The sequence below is a fragment of the Schistocerca americana genome, chromosome 8, assembly GCF_021461395.2.
Source record: "Schistocerca americana isolate TAMUIC-IGC-003095 chromosome 8, iqSchAmer2.1, whole genome shotgun sequence".
Classification (NCBI taxonomy): Eukaryota; Metazoa; Arthropoda; class Insecta; order Orthoptera; family Acrididae; genus Schistocerca; species Schistocerca americana.
In genome coordinates this window covers 201,868,598-201,884,965 of record NC_060126.1, presented here as the reverse complement: position 1 = coordinate 201,884,965, position 16,368 = coordinate 201,868,598, and the positions used below count along the sequence as shown (strand labels likewise).

General features: G+C 41.1%; 1 protein-coding gene across 2 annotated transcripts in view; it reads right to left on the bottom strand.

Moving 5' to 3' along the window:
• The window catches only part of LOC124545265 (ankyrin-1), a 150,180-nt gene that overhangs the window by 53,150 nt on the left and 80,662 nt on the right, over nt 1-16,368 (bottom strand). For both annotated transcript variants that reach the window (XM_047124146.1, XM_047124147.1), the window contains exon 6: nt 9,083-9,350. In XM_047124146.1, coding sequence (XP_046980102.1) covers nt 9,083-9,350 — 268 coding nt within the window. The remainder of the gene's footprint in view (nt 1-9,082; nt 9,351-16,368) is intronic.

Below are 16,368 nucleotides of genomic sequence, written 5' to 3'. Positions count from 1 at the left end.
GGCGGGGAATTACGCGTTACCCCGTCACCGGCTACACACGAAAATGCGTGGGTCGGCCTTCAGGCACACACAGGGAGGAAGAAAGAGAAAGGGAAAAACAAAGAAAGGGAACGGAAAGAAGAGAGGTCTCAAACGCCGCAGCAGAGACAAGGGTAAAGAGAAGAGGTAAGGAAAAGAGAAGGACGAAGGAAAGATAAAAACATACAAGCAGAGAAGGCGAAGGATGCATTACATTTACGAGCGTCCGTCTCCGGACGTAGGCACAAACCATACTCCCACAGGGGGAGAAGGGGAAGGAAAGAGCCAGAGGTGAGGGGAGGGGGGGGTTAAGATTGGGGATAGGGAAGGATGCGGAAAAGGAAGGTATGCAGCCCAGAAAGGAAGGAGGGCCACATTAGCTCGGGGTCCCGTGCTCGCTACGCATGTATCCACGAAAGAGTTGTGGACCCCCTGGGGGGATCCAGAGGACTAGCTTGTTGACATGTGATGAAGAGCGTAACTATTTACTGAGAATCTGGAAATGCATTTTGTGCCACTTCTGATATCTCAGACATTTTGGCAATATTTTAATCATGCTCAACTCAGAGTTGGAAGATTCCAAAGCTATAGCCTGGACCTCGTTCTCTTCTGGTAACCTGACAACTATGAGCTTCAAACAAGAGCGACTTATTTTCAGTTATCCGTATAGTTATTAGTTTATTTTCATAATTTCTTGCTGGTTTGAGAGCTTATTAGGCACAACCTTTTATTTTAATAACAGTGTAGCATAGAGTACTGCCATTGTTACCGAGCCTGGTATTGACCCTTGTATCGTACAGGGTTTTGTTTGCTTTGGTTAGAACAGCCCAGTGTTGGTTAGACCATAAGAGAGAGTGCACCGCGAGTTCCTGCTGCTAATAAGGAGAGTACACCATTCGTTTACTACATATTTTTACGAGCTTCAAACAGGAGTGATTCACAAGTGAATAGGAACTGTCATTGCTGTGTACAGATGTGAGCTGAGTTGTTGCCGTTTAGCTCACAGCTCCAGGCTGTGTTGGCTTCCGTCACACAGCTTGACACTGCTGCCAACGGGCATCACTGTGGGGTGTCAGACGCAGGAATGTGAGGGACATCAAGCATGTCCCATGTGTCCCCTGATTGGTCCACTGCTGTGGCCACCCCAGGTACTGCCTGCACTGAGGTTGATCCCTTACCCGTGGTCGAGTGGGAGATCATTCCAAAGTCTGGCAGGCAGCGAAAGATTTCCCAAGAGGCCAATCATAGGGCCTCCCCAGTTCATTTGACGAATAGATTTCAGGTGTTATCTGTGGCTGACGAAGTCTCCGAGTCGGGTGCCGTCATCCACCCTGCTCCAGAGGAAGTCTCTGAGCCGGATGCCGTCATCCACCCTGTTCCAGAGGAAGCTTCTCGGCCCACAAGGTCTGGGTATTCACAGAGGGTGGGTTTGCTGGTAGTTGGGAGCGCCAACATCAGGCACATAATGGGACCCAATAGGTACATGGCTGCCAAGGAGCGAAGGAAGACAGTGTGCACTCTGTGTGCATACCGGAGTGAGTCATTCCAGATGTCTGAAGGGTGCTTCCGGATGCCACGAAGAGTACAGGGTGCAGACAACTGCACTTGGTGGCCCATGATGGTACCAATGACATGTGTCACTTTGGATTGGAGGAGATTCTCTCTGGTTTTGGCCAGTTAACGGAAATGGTAAAGACTGCCAGTCTTGCTTGCAAAATTAAGGTGGAGTTCACAATCTGCAGCATCATTGACAGAACCGACTGTGATCCTTTGGTGCAGAGCTGAGTGGAGGGTCTGAATCAGAGGCTCGGGCGGTTCTGTGACTGTGTAGGCTGCAGATTTCTTGACTTGCGGCATCAGGTGGTAGGTTTCCAGGTTCTGCATAATAGGTCAGGAGTCCACTACACACAGGAAGGAGCTACCAGGTTACCGGGGGCTATGTGAAAGGGACTTAGCTGTTTATAGGTTAGATGGTCTCAGGAAATCCACAGAAAGGGCATCCATCTAAAAGGGGGCAGTTAAACACAGTAAGGTAGCTGTAGAAATGATCGGTATTGTAGTAGTAAATTAAAACTGAAGAAACTGCAAAAAGGTGGGAATTTAAGGAGATGGGACCTGGATAAACTGAAAGAACCAGAGGTTGTACAGAGTTTCAGGGAGAGCTTAAGGGAACAATTGACAGGAATGGGGGAAAGAAATACAGCAGAAGAAGAATGGGTAGCTCTGAGGGATGAAGTAGTGAAGGCAGCAGAGGATCAAGTAGGTAAAAAGACAAGGGCTAGGAGAAATCCTTGGGTAACAGAAGAAATATTGAATTTAATTGATGAAAGGAGAAAATATAAAAATGCAGTAAATGAAGCAAGCAAAAAGGAATACAAACGTCTCAAAAATGAGATCAATAGGAAGTGCAAAATGGCTAAGCAGGGATGGATAGAGGACAAATGTAAGTATGTAGAGGCGTACTCACTAGGGGTAAGATAGATACTGCCTACAGGAAAATTAAAGAGACCTTTGGAGAAAAGAGAACCACTTGTATGAATATCAAGAGTTCAGATGGAAACCCAGTTCTAAGCAAAGAAGGGAAAGCAGAAAGGTGGAAGGAGTATATAGAGGGTCTATACAAGGGCGATGTACTTGAGGACAATATTATGGAAATGGAAGAGGATGTAGATGAAGATGAAATGGGAGATACAATACCGAGTGAAGAGTTTGACAGAGCACTGAAAGACCTGAGTCGAAACAAGGCCCCAGGAGTAGACAACATTCCATTAGAACTACTGACGGCCTTGGGAGAGCCAGTCCTGACAAAACTCTACCACCTGGTGAGCAAGATGTATGAGACAGGCGAAATTCCCTCAGACTTCAAGAAGAATATAATAATTTCAATCCCAAAGAAAGCAGGTGTTGACAGATGTGAAAATTACCGAACTATCAGTTTAATAAGTCACAGCTGCAAAATACTAACGCGAATTCTTTACAGACAAATGGAAAAACTGGTAGAAGCCGACCTCGGGGAAGATCAGTTTGGATTCCGTAGAAATGTTGGAACACGTGAGGCAATACCAGCCCTATGACTTATCTTAGAAAATAGATTAAGGAAAGGCAAACCTACGTTTCTAGCATTTGTAGACTTAGAGAAAGCTTTCGACAATGTTGACTGGAATACTCTCTTTTAAATTCTCAAGATGGCAGGGGTAAAATACAGGGAGCGAAAGGCTATTTACAATTTGTACAGAAACCAGATGGCAGTTATAAGAGTCGAGGGTCATGAAAGAGAAGCAGCGGTTGGGAAGGGAGTGAGACAGGGTTGTAGCCTGTCCCCGATGTTATTCAATTTGTATATTGAGCAAGCAGTAAAGGAAAGAAAAGAGAAATTCAGAGTAGGAATTAAAATCCATGGAGAAGAAATAAAAACTTTGAGGTTCGCCAATGACATTGTAACTCTGTCAGAGACAGCAAAGGACTTGGAAGAGCATTTGAACGGAATGGACAGTGTCTTGAAAGGAGGGTATAAGATGAACATCAACAAAAGCAAAACAAGGATAATGGAATGTAGTCGAATGACGTCGGGTGATGCCGAGGGAATTAGATTAGGAAATGAGACACTTAAAGTGGTAAAGGAATTTTGCTATTTGGGGAGCAAATAACTGATGATGGTCGAAGTAGAGAGGATACAAAATGTAGACCAGCAATGGCAAGGAAAGCGTTTCTGAAGAAGAGAAATTTGTTAACATCGAGTATAGATTTAAGTGTCAGGAACTCGTTTCTGAAAGTATTTGTATGGAGTGTAGCCATGTATGGAAGTGAAACATGGACGATAAATAGTTTGGACAAGAAGAGAATAGAAGCTTTTGAAATATGGTGCTACAGAAAAATGCTGAAGATTAGATGGGTAGATCACATAACTGATGAGGAGGTATTGAACAGAATTGGGGAGAAGAGGAGTTTGTGGCACAACTTGACAAGAAGAAGGGACCGGTTGGTAGGACATGTTCTGAGGCATCAAGGGATCACAAATTTAGCATTGGAGAGCAGCGTGGAGGGTAAAAATCGTAGAGGGAGACCAAGAGATGAATATAGTAAGCAGATTCAGAAGGATGTAGGTTGCAGTAACTACTTGGAGATGAAGAAGCTTGCACAGGATAGAGTAGCATGGAGAGCTGCAACCAATCTCAGGACTGAAGACAACAACAACAGTATTCCCACAGCTCTAGAGTGCCATCAAACACTGCAAATGATGGGGGTGGGAGTGAAATTTGCAGCACAGGTGGTCGAGTGGCAGGTGCCCTGGTTCGGATCAGCTCTACATTCTACCGGATCTGCTCCTGCCATAGTTTTGTTGCAACTGTATCTGTTGTGGTGTGAATAGTAACATCGGCGACTGGAAAGTTTTAGATACATTAAGACCACTGGCAGAGGAATGCGCACTCACTTTCGTCACTGCCTTAGTCATCAGAGGGTCTTGCCAAATCACGTTGTATTAAGATGCCCATGGTTCAGCCACGAAACTGTACAACTGTGAATTCATCTCAACATCAGTGGCCAAATCTGGCACCAGTACTAAATCAACAATTGGTGCACAGACTGCAGATGACACTGAACATAAATAAATGTAATGTAATGTGTATAAATAGGTAAGGAGATCCACAATTAGTTGATTATCCTATTGTGGATATATTATTGGGAACAGTAACTACTGTAAAATACCTCAGAGTAACCATTCAGAGAAACCCAAGGTGGAATGACTGCATAAAACAAATATCGTGAAATGATCATGACAAGAAAATAAGAGAAATTGGATGTCACACGAAGCTTTACCAACAGTCTTCCTTCCCGCATTCCATTTCTGAATGGAACAGAAAAGGCAGGAAATAACAGTGCTACCAGAAGCTCCCCTCACCACATGCCTAAGGTGACTTTGAGAGTACAGCTGTAGATGTAGATACATGAGTATTAAGCCCTGAATGACACCATGCAAAGTTTCCTTGATGAATTTCATATACTCACTTGTAAAGCAGCCATAATCATAGGGTGGGACCCACTATTTTCCTGGGACCAATTGGCGGTGCAGTGGTGGTTGGGGGACTCACCCCACATTTAAAGCATTCTTCTTCTTACATCACTAACTGAGTGATACAAAGGGCAATGAGTTAACAAGGAGGAAGAATTCCACTCATGATATACCCACCCACCCACACTCCACACTCCCCAAATATCCTCCAGATTGTTTTCAGATTGCATTATTATGTTTGCTGGATGTAACTGGACACACATGGACCGAACATGTCATGCTTGTGTACGAAATCAAGAAGCTCCAGTCTAGTGTTTTGCCCTATGGCCTATGTCACATCACTTAGGGCAGACAGTAAAGTGAACCATTTCAGGGAACAATGTGATTGTTGCTAGAACCTGTGCTCTTAAATTTTCCTTATGTGGCACAGATGTCTACAAAAGCAAAATATGTCATCATCAGTGTCCTCGTGACTATTTTCACAATCGACAAACCTCCTCACATTATTATTAAATACAATGGTCCCAGTTTAGTTCTTCTACATTTCAGCTGTTTTGATAACAAAATGGAATCACATACCATATCACTCATACCCATGACACTCACTCCTATTTCAAAATAGTAGACAATGAGCTGCATTTCTTTGAACTTTTTCAGTGTCCGCTGTCTATCCCGTCTGGTAAAGATCCCATACCATGCAGACATATTCCTGAAGAGAACAGATAATCATAGTATAGGCAGCCTTTTTAGGAGATATGTTGCATCTTCTAAGTGTTCTGCCAAAATAACTCTGTCTCTATTTCGCCTTACCCACATCATTTTCTACATAATGATTTCAATTTAAGTTGTTCATAATTGTAACCTGAGATATTTATCTGAATAACAACCTTTAAATTTGAGTGATTACTCATATAACCAAAATATATCACCACCACCCCCCCCCCTTTTTCTGGGATAGGGGGCTGTACTCATGTGTATGTGGAGGACCTCATATTTTTTACTGTTCGGGGTTAGCATTTTTTTATTGGTCAAGGTCAATAGCTATAAGGGGCATTCAATAAATAATGCATCACGTTTCTTTTTCCTTAGCAAATTTTGGTTAAGAAATTCTGAATTTGCTGTGGGACATCATGGAATATTCCAGCTTCAGTCCCTATAGTTTCATGAAGTTCCAAAAGGTGTTGGTGCCACACAAGACCTTCAAATTGGCATCTGCAATGGGGTGTGTCCCAAGCAGAGAGTTGCATTGAGTTTCTTTTGACAGGAAACCATAGCATCACAGATATTTATAGGTGCTTGCATAATGTCTACTGAGACTTGGCAGTAAACTAAAGAATGGTGAGTCAGTGGTTGAGGTGTCTATCATCATCACAACGAGGTCGAGCAAACCTGTCAGATCTCCCACGTGCCGGCAGGCTGTACAAAGCTGTGATTCCTACAGCGCTACCTTCAGAAAACTGAAGAAATGACTTCGCAGTATTCATCACCATAAAAATGTAAATGATCTTCCATTTCTCCATGAGAATGTGCGCCTCAGACATGTCTGTGCACCTGAGAGATGCTCACAAAACTTTATTGTACTTTACTTCCTCATCTACTCTACAATCCGTATCTCGCATCTTCAGACTTCCATCTGTTTGGCCCAATGAAGGTTGTACTCCATGTGAAGCAGTGCGCAGATGGTTGGGAGGTTATCAATGCAGCAAGACATTGGCTCCAATGTCGACCAGTAGAATGACAGCATGCAGTCGTACAAGCCCTCCCAGTAAGGTGGCGTAAGGCTGTCACACAGAACAGACATTATGTTGAAAAATAAGCTTATGTAGCCAAAAGAGGATTAACATGGTGCACGGGAATTCCGAATAAAACCAACCAGCTTTCAGAAAAAATGTGTTCCATTACTTATTAAACAGATATCTTGTCTAAATCATTTTGCAATTTGTTTTGATCTTCTGATGACTTTAATAGATGGCAAACAAAAGCATCATCTACAAACAATCTAAGAGGACTGCTCAGATTGTCTCCTATATCCAACATTAAGAACAGCAGAGCGCCTATAATGCTTACTTGAGGAACATGAGGTATCACTTCTGTTTCACTACATGACTTTTCATTCTTTCCATCTCTTATGTTTTTCTATTAAGTAAAATAACCACTTTTTTTGAAAAATTTTATCTTTTTTCATTAATGCTTCCTTGGGGAACACCACACATCACTTCTGTTTCACTAAATGACTTATCATTCTTTCCATCTGTCATGTTTTTCTACTCCCAAAATAACCAATTTTTTCACTGAATTTCATCTTTTTTCATTATGTTTACCTAGCAATATGTAGTGCCTACTTGAAAATCTCAAGTTATTGTTCAGACCAAATTTCACTGGAATTTATTGTTCAGGTTCTTATTTCAAGTGGTTCGATACCATTTATGTGAGCAATTTTCAGTAAGGACTGTTAAGTTACAATTAACTGAAGTTACACACAAAAGTACCATTAGTTAGTACTTCTATTTGAGAATAACAACTTATACTAACCCACTTGAAAGTTAAGCATCTCAGTTTTCATGTATAGTATTTTATATTACCAAAAACTAATTGCCTCTCATAATAATTAAACTTTAAGCTCCCAAGCAGTACCATTTTCCATCACAGATTACGTTAAAATCACTGTTAGATTCGAATTTTAACTACTTACTATTGCCACCTTAATTTTTCTGTATCATCGGACATACAGCATTGATTAATAATTTTACCCATTTTGCTTTTCAATATGGCACTCATTCATAAAAATGAGAGGAATCATAACACAGATGACATATAGTGTTGATATATTTTTATAAATCTGTAGGCAGCAATATTTTCTGTAGTCCAAAATTCTACTGATTCTTTCAGGTCATCGTAGTAAATGAGTGAACTTCGCAAGGAATAATATACAAGTTAATGTCAACTAAACATATGATGTCATGTATATTTTTGAACACCACAGTTCACACTTGGGTGAACTTTAAGCTTCAAGGCAACGGAAAAGAGGTGCTACCGAGGAGAGGCTATGAATTACAAACCATTAACATCACAGACAGAGATGACACTTCACATGCACCCAAGATAATTAGAAGCTGCTTGTGTAGAAGAGTGTCAAAAGTCTTATGGAAACCTATCAATATGGAATCAACTTGAGAACCCTGTTAACAGTACTCATTACTTCATGTGAAACCAAAAACCATTTATGTTTCACAAGAACAATATATTCTGAATCTGTGCTGGTTATGTGTCAACAGGAACAAAGTGTATGTTCCAAAACCATATTGCAAATCAGTTTCAATAACATGGGTCTACAATTCAGCAGCTTACTTCTATTTCTTTTCTGGTGTATTGATGTGATCTGTGCAAATTTTTCAGATATGGATCTTTCCTCCATTGAGCTGTCGTATATTACTGCTCAAAATGAACCTACTTCATCAGTATATTCTGAAAGGATGACTTGCCTTTATTAAGTGACAAATTTCTTCACTACACAGCGGGTATCTATTAAAAAAAATCTTTATTGTTGGCAGCCACTTTTTATTCTAATTCTGGAATATTTATTGCATCTTATATAGTGAAGGAATTTATAAAAACTGTGTTACATAACTCTGCCCACAGGTAAAGTCCAGAGTACATACAATTGCAGGTTTCTCCTTCACTGACTGTACACAAGTTTAGTTCACTCCACTCTCTGTGGAGACAGGTTGTTGTTCATTTTGGTACATTTGGTCTGTAGCAGACACAATAACCACTAAATTTAAAAACTGAAAACATTAATCATTCATACCTTTCCATTCACAACACGTTTCTGGAGAATGTAGGGCCAGATAGATGCCCATTTGCTTGTTTTTCAGTAATATTAACATAAAATGTCAGAGTGTTTAAAAAAATAAAGTGGCACAATACGCAAGAGGCAGAGTATCAGTAACATTCTTCAGTAGAGAATAATATGGAGTTAGTACCAATCAAGCCCAAGCAATAATGAGCATAACAATTAATCAAATGCTAGAAAAACTGCTAATGTCTGCTTACCAAGTGCAATACATCCCACTTGTTCCAAGGCTGATTATCATGGTCATAGCCATACCGTGCCTCCTCAAGGGCATATCGCACGATCAGACCATGTAAAGGAGTGTTGCCTAAGGAGTCTGGCTCATTAATCAGCTCCCGTAATCCATGATCCAGCAGCAGCTTACATGTTTGCAAGGTATCTTCTGCTGATTTACGTCCAATGAGGAACACAATATGTAAGACTGTCATCTGCTGCGTTGCTGTCCTCACTCGAGTCTCTGCGCCACAGCTGTAACAGGAAACCCATTTTAACATCAGACTTAGAGAATACTGTTGTCACCCACACTGATTCATCCACTTGTCTAAAGTCTCATTTTTATATACACTGCGTGATCAAAAGTATCTGGACATTTGACTGAAAATGACTTACAAGTTCGTGGCATCCTCCATCAGTAATGCTGGAATTCAGTATGATGTTGGCCCACCCTTAGCCTTGATTACAGCTTCCACTCTTGCAGGAATACGTTCAATCAGGTGCTGGAAGGTTTCTTGGGGAATGGCAGCCCATGCTTCACGGAGTGCTGCACTGAGGAGAGATATCAATGTCGGTCGATGAGGCCTGGTACGAAGTTGGTGTTCCGAAAAGTTCCAAAAGTGTTCTATAGGATTCAGGTCAGTCCATTATAGCAACGTTACTGTCATGTAACCACTCTGCCACAGTCTGTGCATTATGAACAGGTGCTCGATCATGTTGAAAGATGCAATTGCCATCCCCAAATTGCTCTTCAACAATGGGAAGTAAGAATGTCCTTAAAACATCAATGTAGACCTGTGCTGTGGTAGTGCCATGCAAAACGAGGGGTGCAAGCCCCCTCCACGAAAAAAACGGACACACCATAACCCCACCGCCTATGAATTTTACTGTTGGCACTACACACGCTTGCAGATGACATACACCAGGCATTTGCCATACCCACACCCTGCTATCAGATCGCCACATTGTATACTGTGATTTGTCACTCCACACAACGTTTTTCCACTGTGCAATCATCCAATGTTTATGCTCCTTACAACCAAGCAAGGCGTCATTTGGCATTTATGGGCGTGATATGAGGCTTATGAGCAGCCGCCCACCCATGAAATCCAAGTTTTCTCACCTCCCGCCTAACTGTCATAGTACTTGCAGTGGATCCCAATGCAGCTTGGAATTCCTGTGTGATGGTCTGGACAGATGCCTGCCTATGACACATTGCAACCCCCTTCAACTGTCGGCGGACTCTGTCAGTCAACAGACGAGGTCAGCCTGTATGTTTTTGTGCTGTACGTGTCCTTTCACCTTTCCACTTCACTATCACATTGGAAACAGTGGACCTACAGATGTTTAGTAGGAGTGAGGAGATCTCACATGCAGACGTATGACGCAAGTGACACCCATCACCTGACCACGTTCAAAGTCCGTGAGTTCCGGGGAGTGCCCCATTCTGCTCTCTCATGATGTCTAATGACTACTGAGATCGCTGATTTGGAGTACCTGGCAGTAGGTGGCAGCACAATGCGCCTGATACGAGAAACGTATGTTTTTGGGGGTGTCCAAATACTTTTGATTACATAGTGTAGATATCTAATATTTTAACTTTTATATAAATATGGTATGAAGATAGACTACCCATCAACAACACTAATCAGGCATTGAGCAGTAAACAGGTGCACACAAAGTAGTAAAGATTTGTGCTGAGTTGTCAAATGCTCAATGTTAGTCAAAGGGTGGGGGCAGGGCATGGGGGCTGGGGATGGGGTGGGGATGGGGTGGGGGCAGGGACAGGGACAGGGACAAGGACAGTGGATGGGGGAGGTGGTGGGGGTTGGGGGAGTTGGAATGGGAGTGGCATTGATGTGTGGTGGAGGCAGGGGTGGAGCTGGCACTGGGGTGGGGGGTAGAGGCAGGGGTGGGGGTTGGGGGTGGTATTGGAGGGAGGTAGAGACAGGGTGGGGGCTGGGGTTGGGGTAGGAGGCAGAGGCAGAGGCAGAGGCAGAGGCAGGGGTAGGGGTAGGGGTAGGGGGGTGGGCAGGTGTTAGGGCTAAGGGTGTAAAGGCAGGGGTGTAGGGGGTACGTATATAGGCATGTAGGGATATAGTGCTGTAGGTAGGCAATTTTAGACCTATTTCTAAGCCAGCAGTGTTTGCTAAAGTAATCGAAAAGGTCGTGTATCTAAAAGTAATTGATCATTTCATTCCATATAACTTGCTGTCAAATGTACATTTTAGTTTTAAAAATGGTTTAACAACTGAAATTGCCATATTATCTTTTCTCTGTAAGGTACTGGATAGACTAAACAACCGATTTCAAATGGTAGGCATCTTTTTCGATTTTAACTAAGGTGTTTGGTAGTTTTATCACAAAATATTGCTATAGACATTGGGCCATTGTGGAACACAGGCAGTACCCAGCAATTGGTTCACCATTTACTTCAAGAAGAGACAGCAAAAGGTAATTCTTCATGGTACTGAGAATGGCTATGATATGGGGTCCAAGTGGGCATGGTTACATGGGAGAAGGAGGGAGGGAAGGGTCCCCCAAAGATCTCTGCTGGGGCCACTTCTTTTCCTTATTTATATAAATGATATTCCTTCTATACTGAAGATCCAAAGAAACTGGTACACCTGCCTAATATCACATAGAGCCCCCATGCGCAAGCAGAAGTGCCGCAACAGGACGTGGCATGGACTCGACTAATGTCTGACGTAGTGCTGGAGGGAATTGACACCATGAATCCTGCAGGGCTGTCTGTAAATCCGTAAGAGTACAAGGGGGTGGGATCTTTTCTGAACAGTACATTGCAAGGCATCCCAGATGTGCTCAATAATGGTCATGTCTGGGGAGTTTGGTGGCCAGAAGAGTGTTCATGGAGCCACACTGTAGCAATTCTGGATGTGTGGTGTGTTGTATTGTCCCACTGGAATTGCCCAAGTCTGTTGGCAAGCACAATGTGCATGAATGGATGCAGGTGATCAGACAGGATATTTATGTACTTATCATCTTCCAAAGTCGTATCTAGACATATGAGGGGCCCCATATCACTCCAACTGAACCACACACCATTACAGAGCCTCCAACAGCTTGACAGTCTGCTGCTAACGTTCAGGGTCCATGGATTCAAGATGTTGTTTCTATACCCACACACATTCAAGCGTTCAATACAATTTGAAATGAGACTTATCCGACCAAGATACATATTTCCAGTCATTAACAGTCTAATATCAGCATTGAAAGGCCTAGGTGAGGCATGAAGCTTTGTGTTGTGCAGTCATAAAGGGTGCATGAGTCAGCCTTCGGCTCCAAAAGCCCATATCGATGTTTCTTTGAATGGTTCGCATGCTAACATCTGCAGCAATTTGCGGAAAGGTTGCACTTCTGTCATGTTGAACAATTCTCTTCAGTTGTTGTTGGTCTCATTCTTTCAGGATCTTTTTCCGGCCACAGTGATGTCGGAGGTTTGGTGGTTTACCGGATACTTGATATTCACAATACATTCGTGAAATAGTTGTTTGGGAAAAGCCCCACTTTGTCGCTACCTTGGAGATGCTGTGTCCTTCGCTTGTCTGCCAATTATAACATGATGTTCAAACTTGCTTAAATCTTGATAACCAGCCACTACGCAGCCGTAACCAATCTAACAAACGTGCCAGACCCTTGTTGTCTTATATAGCCATTGCCAACTGCAGTGCCATATTCTGCTGTTTACATGTTTCTGTATTTGAATATGCATGCCTATACCAGTTTCTTTGGTGCTTCAGTGTAGTATTACTAGTGATTCTAAAGTATTTCTGTTTGCTGATGACACTAGCTTGGTAGTAAAGGATGTCTTGTGCAACAATGGCACTGTTTCAAATAGTGCAGTTCAGCACATAATTTCATGGCTTGTACAAAATAAAGTAACGCTAAATCACAATAACACTCAGTTTTTACAGTTTCTAACACAAAATTCAACAAAACTTGACATTCTATTTACATAATGGGCATATGATTAGTGAGAACGGACACACCAAATTTCCAGGTATGCAGATAGATAGTAAACTGTCATGAAAGCCCTTGTTCAGGATCTTCTTCAAAGACTTTATGCTGCCATTTTTACTATTAGAACAGTAACTACAGTTAGTGATAGTCTGATACCAAAATTAGTCTACTTTGCTTATTTTCATTTGCTTATGACATTTGGTACTATATTTTGACTTAACTCTTTTTACTCTCAGAGGATACTGCAGAAAGGTGTGCAGTTCTCTGCTGTATCCATTTTCAGTAAGCTGCCACAACAATTCAAAACCTTAGCAGAAATCGAAGTGCTTTCTAATCTAAACTGAAGAGTATCCTCAAGGGTCACTCCTTCTATTTTATTGAGGAGTCCCTTGAAAAAATTAAGCTAATTACTATGTTACTTTGTTGATTGTCTTTATATATACTTATAACTTGTCATTTTTTAGGATTCATAAACTTTTTTTGTTTGTTGTAGCTTTTCTGTTGCGATTTCACGTACTGACGTATTCCATTCACCCTGGAGATTTGTTCCTCAGTTTTGGTCCTATGGAACTAGATGTGTAAAATAGAAAAAAATAAAGAAATAAAATGATATGAGAGCTTTGGTTGAACACCCTAATACACTCAGCCAGGACATCATCAGACAATGACCACCTTGACTCCATCAAGTGACATCTGATGACAGAATTAATAAGAAACTGTATTTGTCAATGACATGAAGTACACTCCACCTTGGAAATCGACACATAACAACACTCACACAAGAAAGGAGGACGAACATATAGCATCACTTCTACTCTGTGGTGCAATGACAAGTAAGCTAAATATGTAGGTAGATACATAAGAATGAAGGACCTTAAACATCAAGATATCAGACCTGTATTCTGACCACATGAAAAAATTAAAGAAATGTTGACCTGTAAAAGATAATCTTGGCCTAAAAGTTCCAAGGTTTCATAATATTCAGCATGAGTGGAAGCAGTTATGTGTAGCTGATTGTATAGATCTGTGCTGAACACCAACATCACCGTAAGTATAAAAATTTTAAAAAATATGTAGTTGCTACACATTGTTTGGTCAGTAAACACAAGACTATGTTCAGACAAATAAGGATTATGGTCCATATCAAAAACTACTGAGACACTGTGAACAGGGAAGCCACTGAATTTAGACTATGTGACAACAACCTTACCAGACACTTCAGTTATACAACTACCGAGGCATGGAAGCTGGTACATGACAAATAAACATGACAGAGTAATTAATTGACTAGTTTACCATTTTATATGAGTGGCACCATTGCAAATTGTGCCTGTCAAATGTAAACTCTGTGTTGGGAAGGTGCCACCACAGCATTTGCCATTCCTGTAACATCATGATGACATAAGCTACCCAGTCACATGCTGTCTTCTTGTCTCACCAGTTACGTGAAAGGTGGTCTTAGCTTATGACAATGGAGGTTGTCAGTGGGGATCTGATACAAATCTGGCATGATAAGTTAACTGAAAAGTTTTTTACCTTCAAATCAGGTGATTATATTATTAGAAAACCAGCAACTTTTAAAAAAATCCATACTTCTCCTTTTACTCTAAATGAGGTGCCTGTTTTATTTACTGCCTCATAATAACCCCTTGTATTAACTAATTTCAGAGAAAGCTATCTATACACCTGTAATGTTAAAACCCATTATTATGAAATGGGTATGAACTAGAATTTAAGTCCTCAAGTCTAAAAATTCTGATAAATTACAGAAAGTGTGGCTAACAGTATATTCATTTAAACAATGGAAACTCCAGGACGGAATAATGACTATACTCTGAAAAGGAAAGATTGCTACTCACCATACAGTAAAGATGTTGAGTCAGAGACAGGCCCAATACAAAGACGGCTAAACGAGTAAGCTTTTGGTCAAAACGCCTTCTTCTGAATTATAGGGGAAAAAGAAAACACACACACAGCCACTGTCTCTGGCTCCGAGGCTAGACTGGCCTCAGTAACCAGAGACAGTGGCCATGTGTGTGCGAGCTGCATTTGCTTGTCTGCATATATATATATATATATATCTCTCTCTCTCTCTCTCTCTCTCTCTCTCTCTCTCTCTCTCTCTCTCTGTGTGTGTGTGTGTGTGTGTGTGTGTGTTTGTTTGTTTGTTTGTTTTAGTCAATTCAGAAGAAGGCTTTTTGGCAGAAAGCTTATTTGTTTAGCAGTTGTTTTTTTTTTTTTTTTTTTTTTTTTTTGTGCTGCCTGTGACTCAACATTTCCACTGTATGGCAAACAGCAATCTTTCCTTTTCATAACATTGGCAGTTATTTCTCTACTTTGTTTTTGAATATGCTTTTCAATTCCCTGTCTGATATCTACCAGCAATGTTCTACACACTGCAGCACATGAGTATATACCTCCATTCTGAGACCTAGAGAGGGGAGCATTGTCTAAATGAAAATTATTTCTACTTCTGGTGTTGGGGTTGTGAATTGCAGATTTCATCTTAAATCCACTCTTGTGATTTCCTACAGACAGCAAATGCATTGGCACAACAGTGTAAGAATCCCTATGTTGTTGAAGAGGCTTCTGTAAGGCTTAGGGTTATCATCTTTACACGACATTCTTATTGCACGCTTCTCCATAATAAATATTTATTTCATTTAAGGTTAAATTATGATGCAGGGCAGTACTCAGAGAAAGAGTGCAAAGTATGCTAGCAACCCCATCTGCAGATCAACAAAATTAAAGAGATTTCAATGTGTAAATCAAGCTGAAATGAGCTTTATGGTAAACTTATCCCTACACCTGTGCCACCTCAGTTTATTATCTGATTGGCTGCTCTGAAGTTTTACACATGGAGTTTGATCTCTATTTCTTGTAATCATAAGTATCACTTGAGAAAACTTACAACACAAGAATGCAGAATGTTTTTTCCACTTTTAATGTGTTTATCAGCAATAACCAAATTCTTCCTTTTTAAGATTAAAGTTGGCAATCCTGTTTGTATGTCATAAGATTGGTTTATAACAAACATTTTAGTAAGCTTGTTCCATATTTCTCCTTGTCTAAAAGGATGTGTTGAGTCGCTTTATCAGTGTATTAATAACATTATCAAACATCACATTTGGAAAGAGTCCTTCATTGTCTTTGGTAAATCGTTTATTTAGGACAAGAACAGGTGCAGGCCAGGTATCAAACTTTCTGAGACACGCAAAATTTAGTTTTATTCTTGTGATCCCCTGTTCCATCCATGAAAAAGGGATGCCTTTGATACAATAACATTTTATTT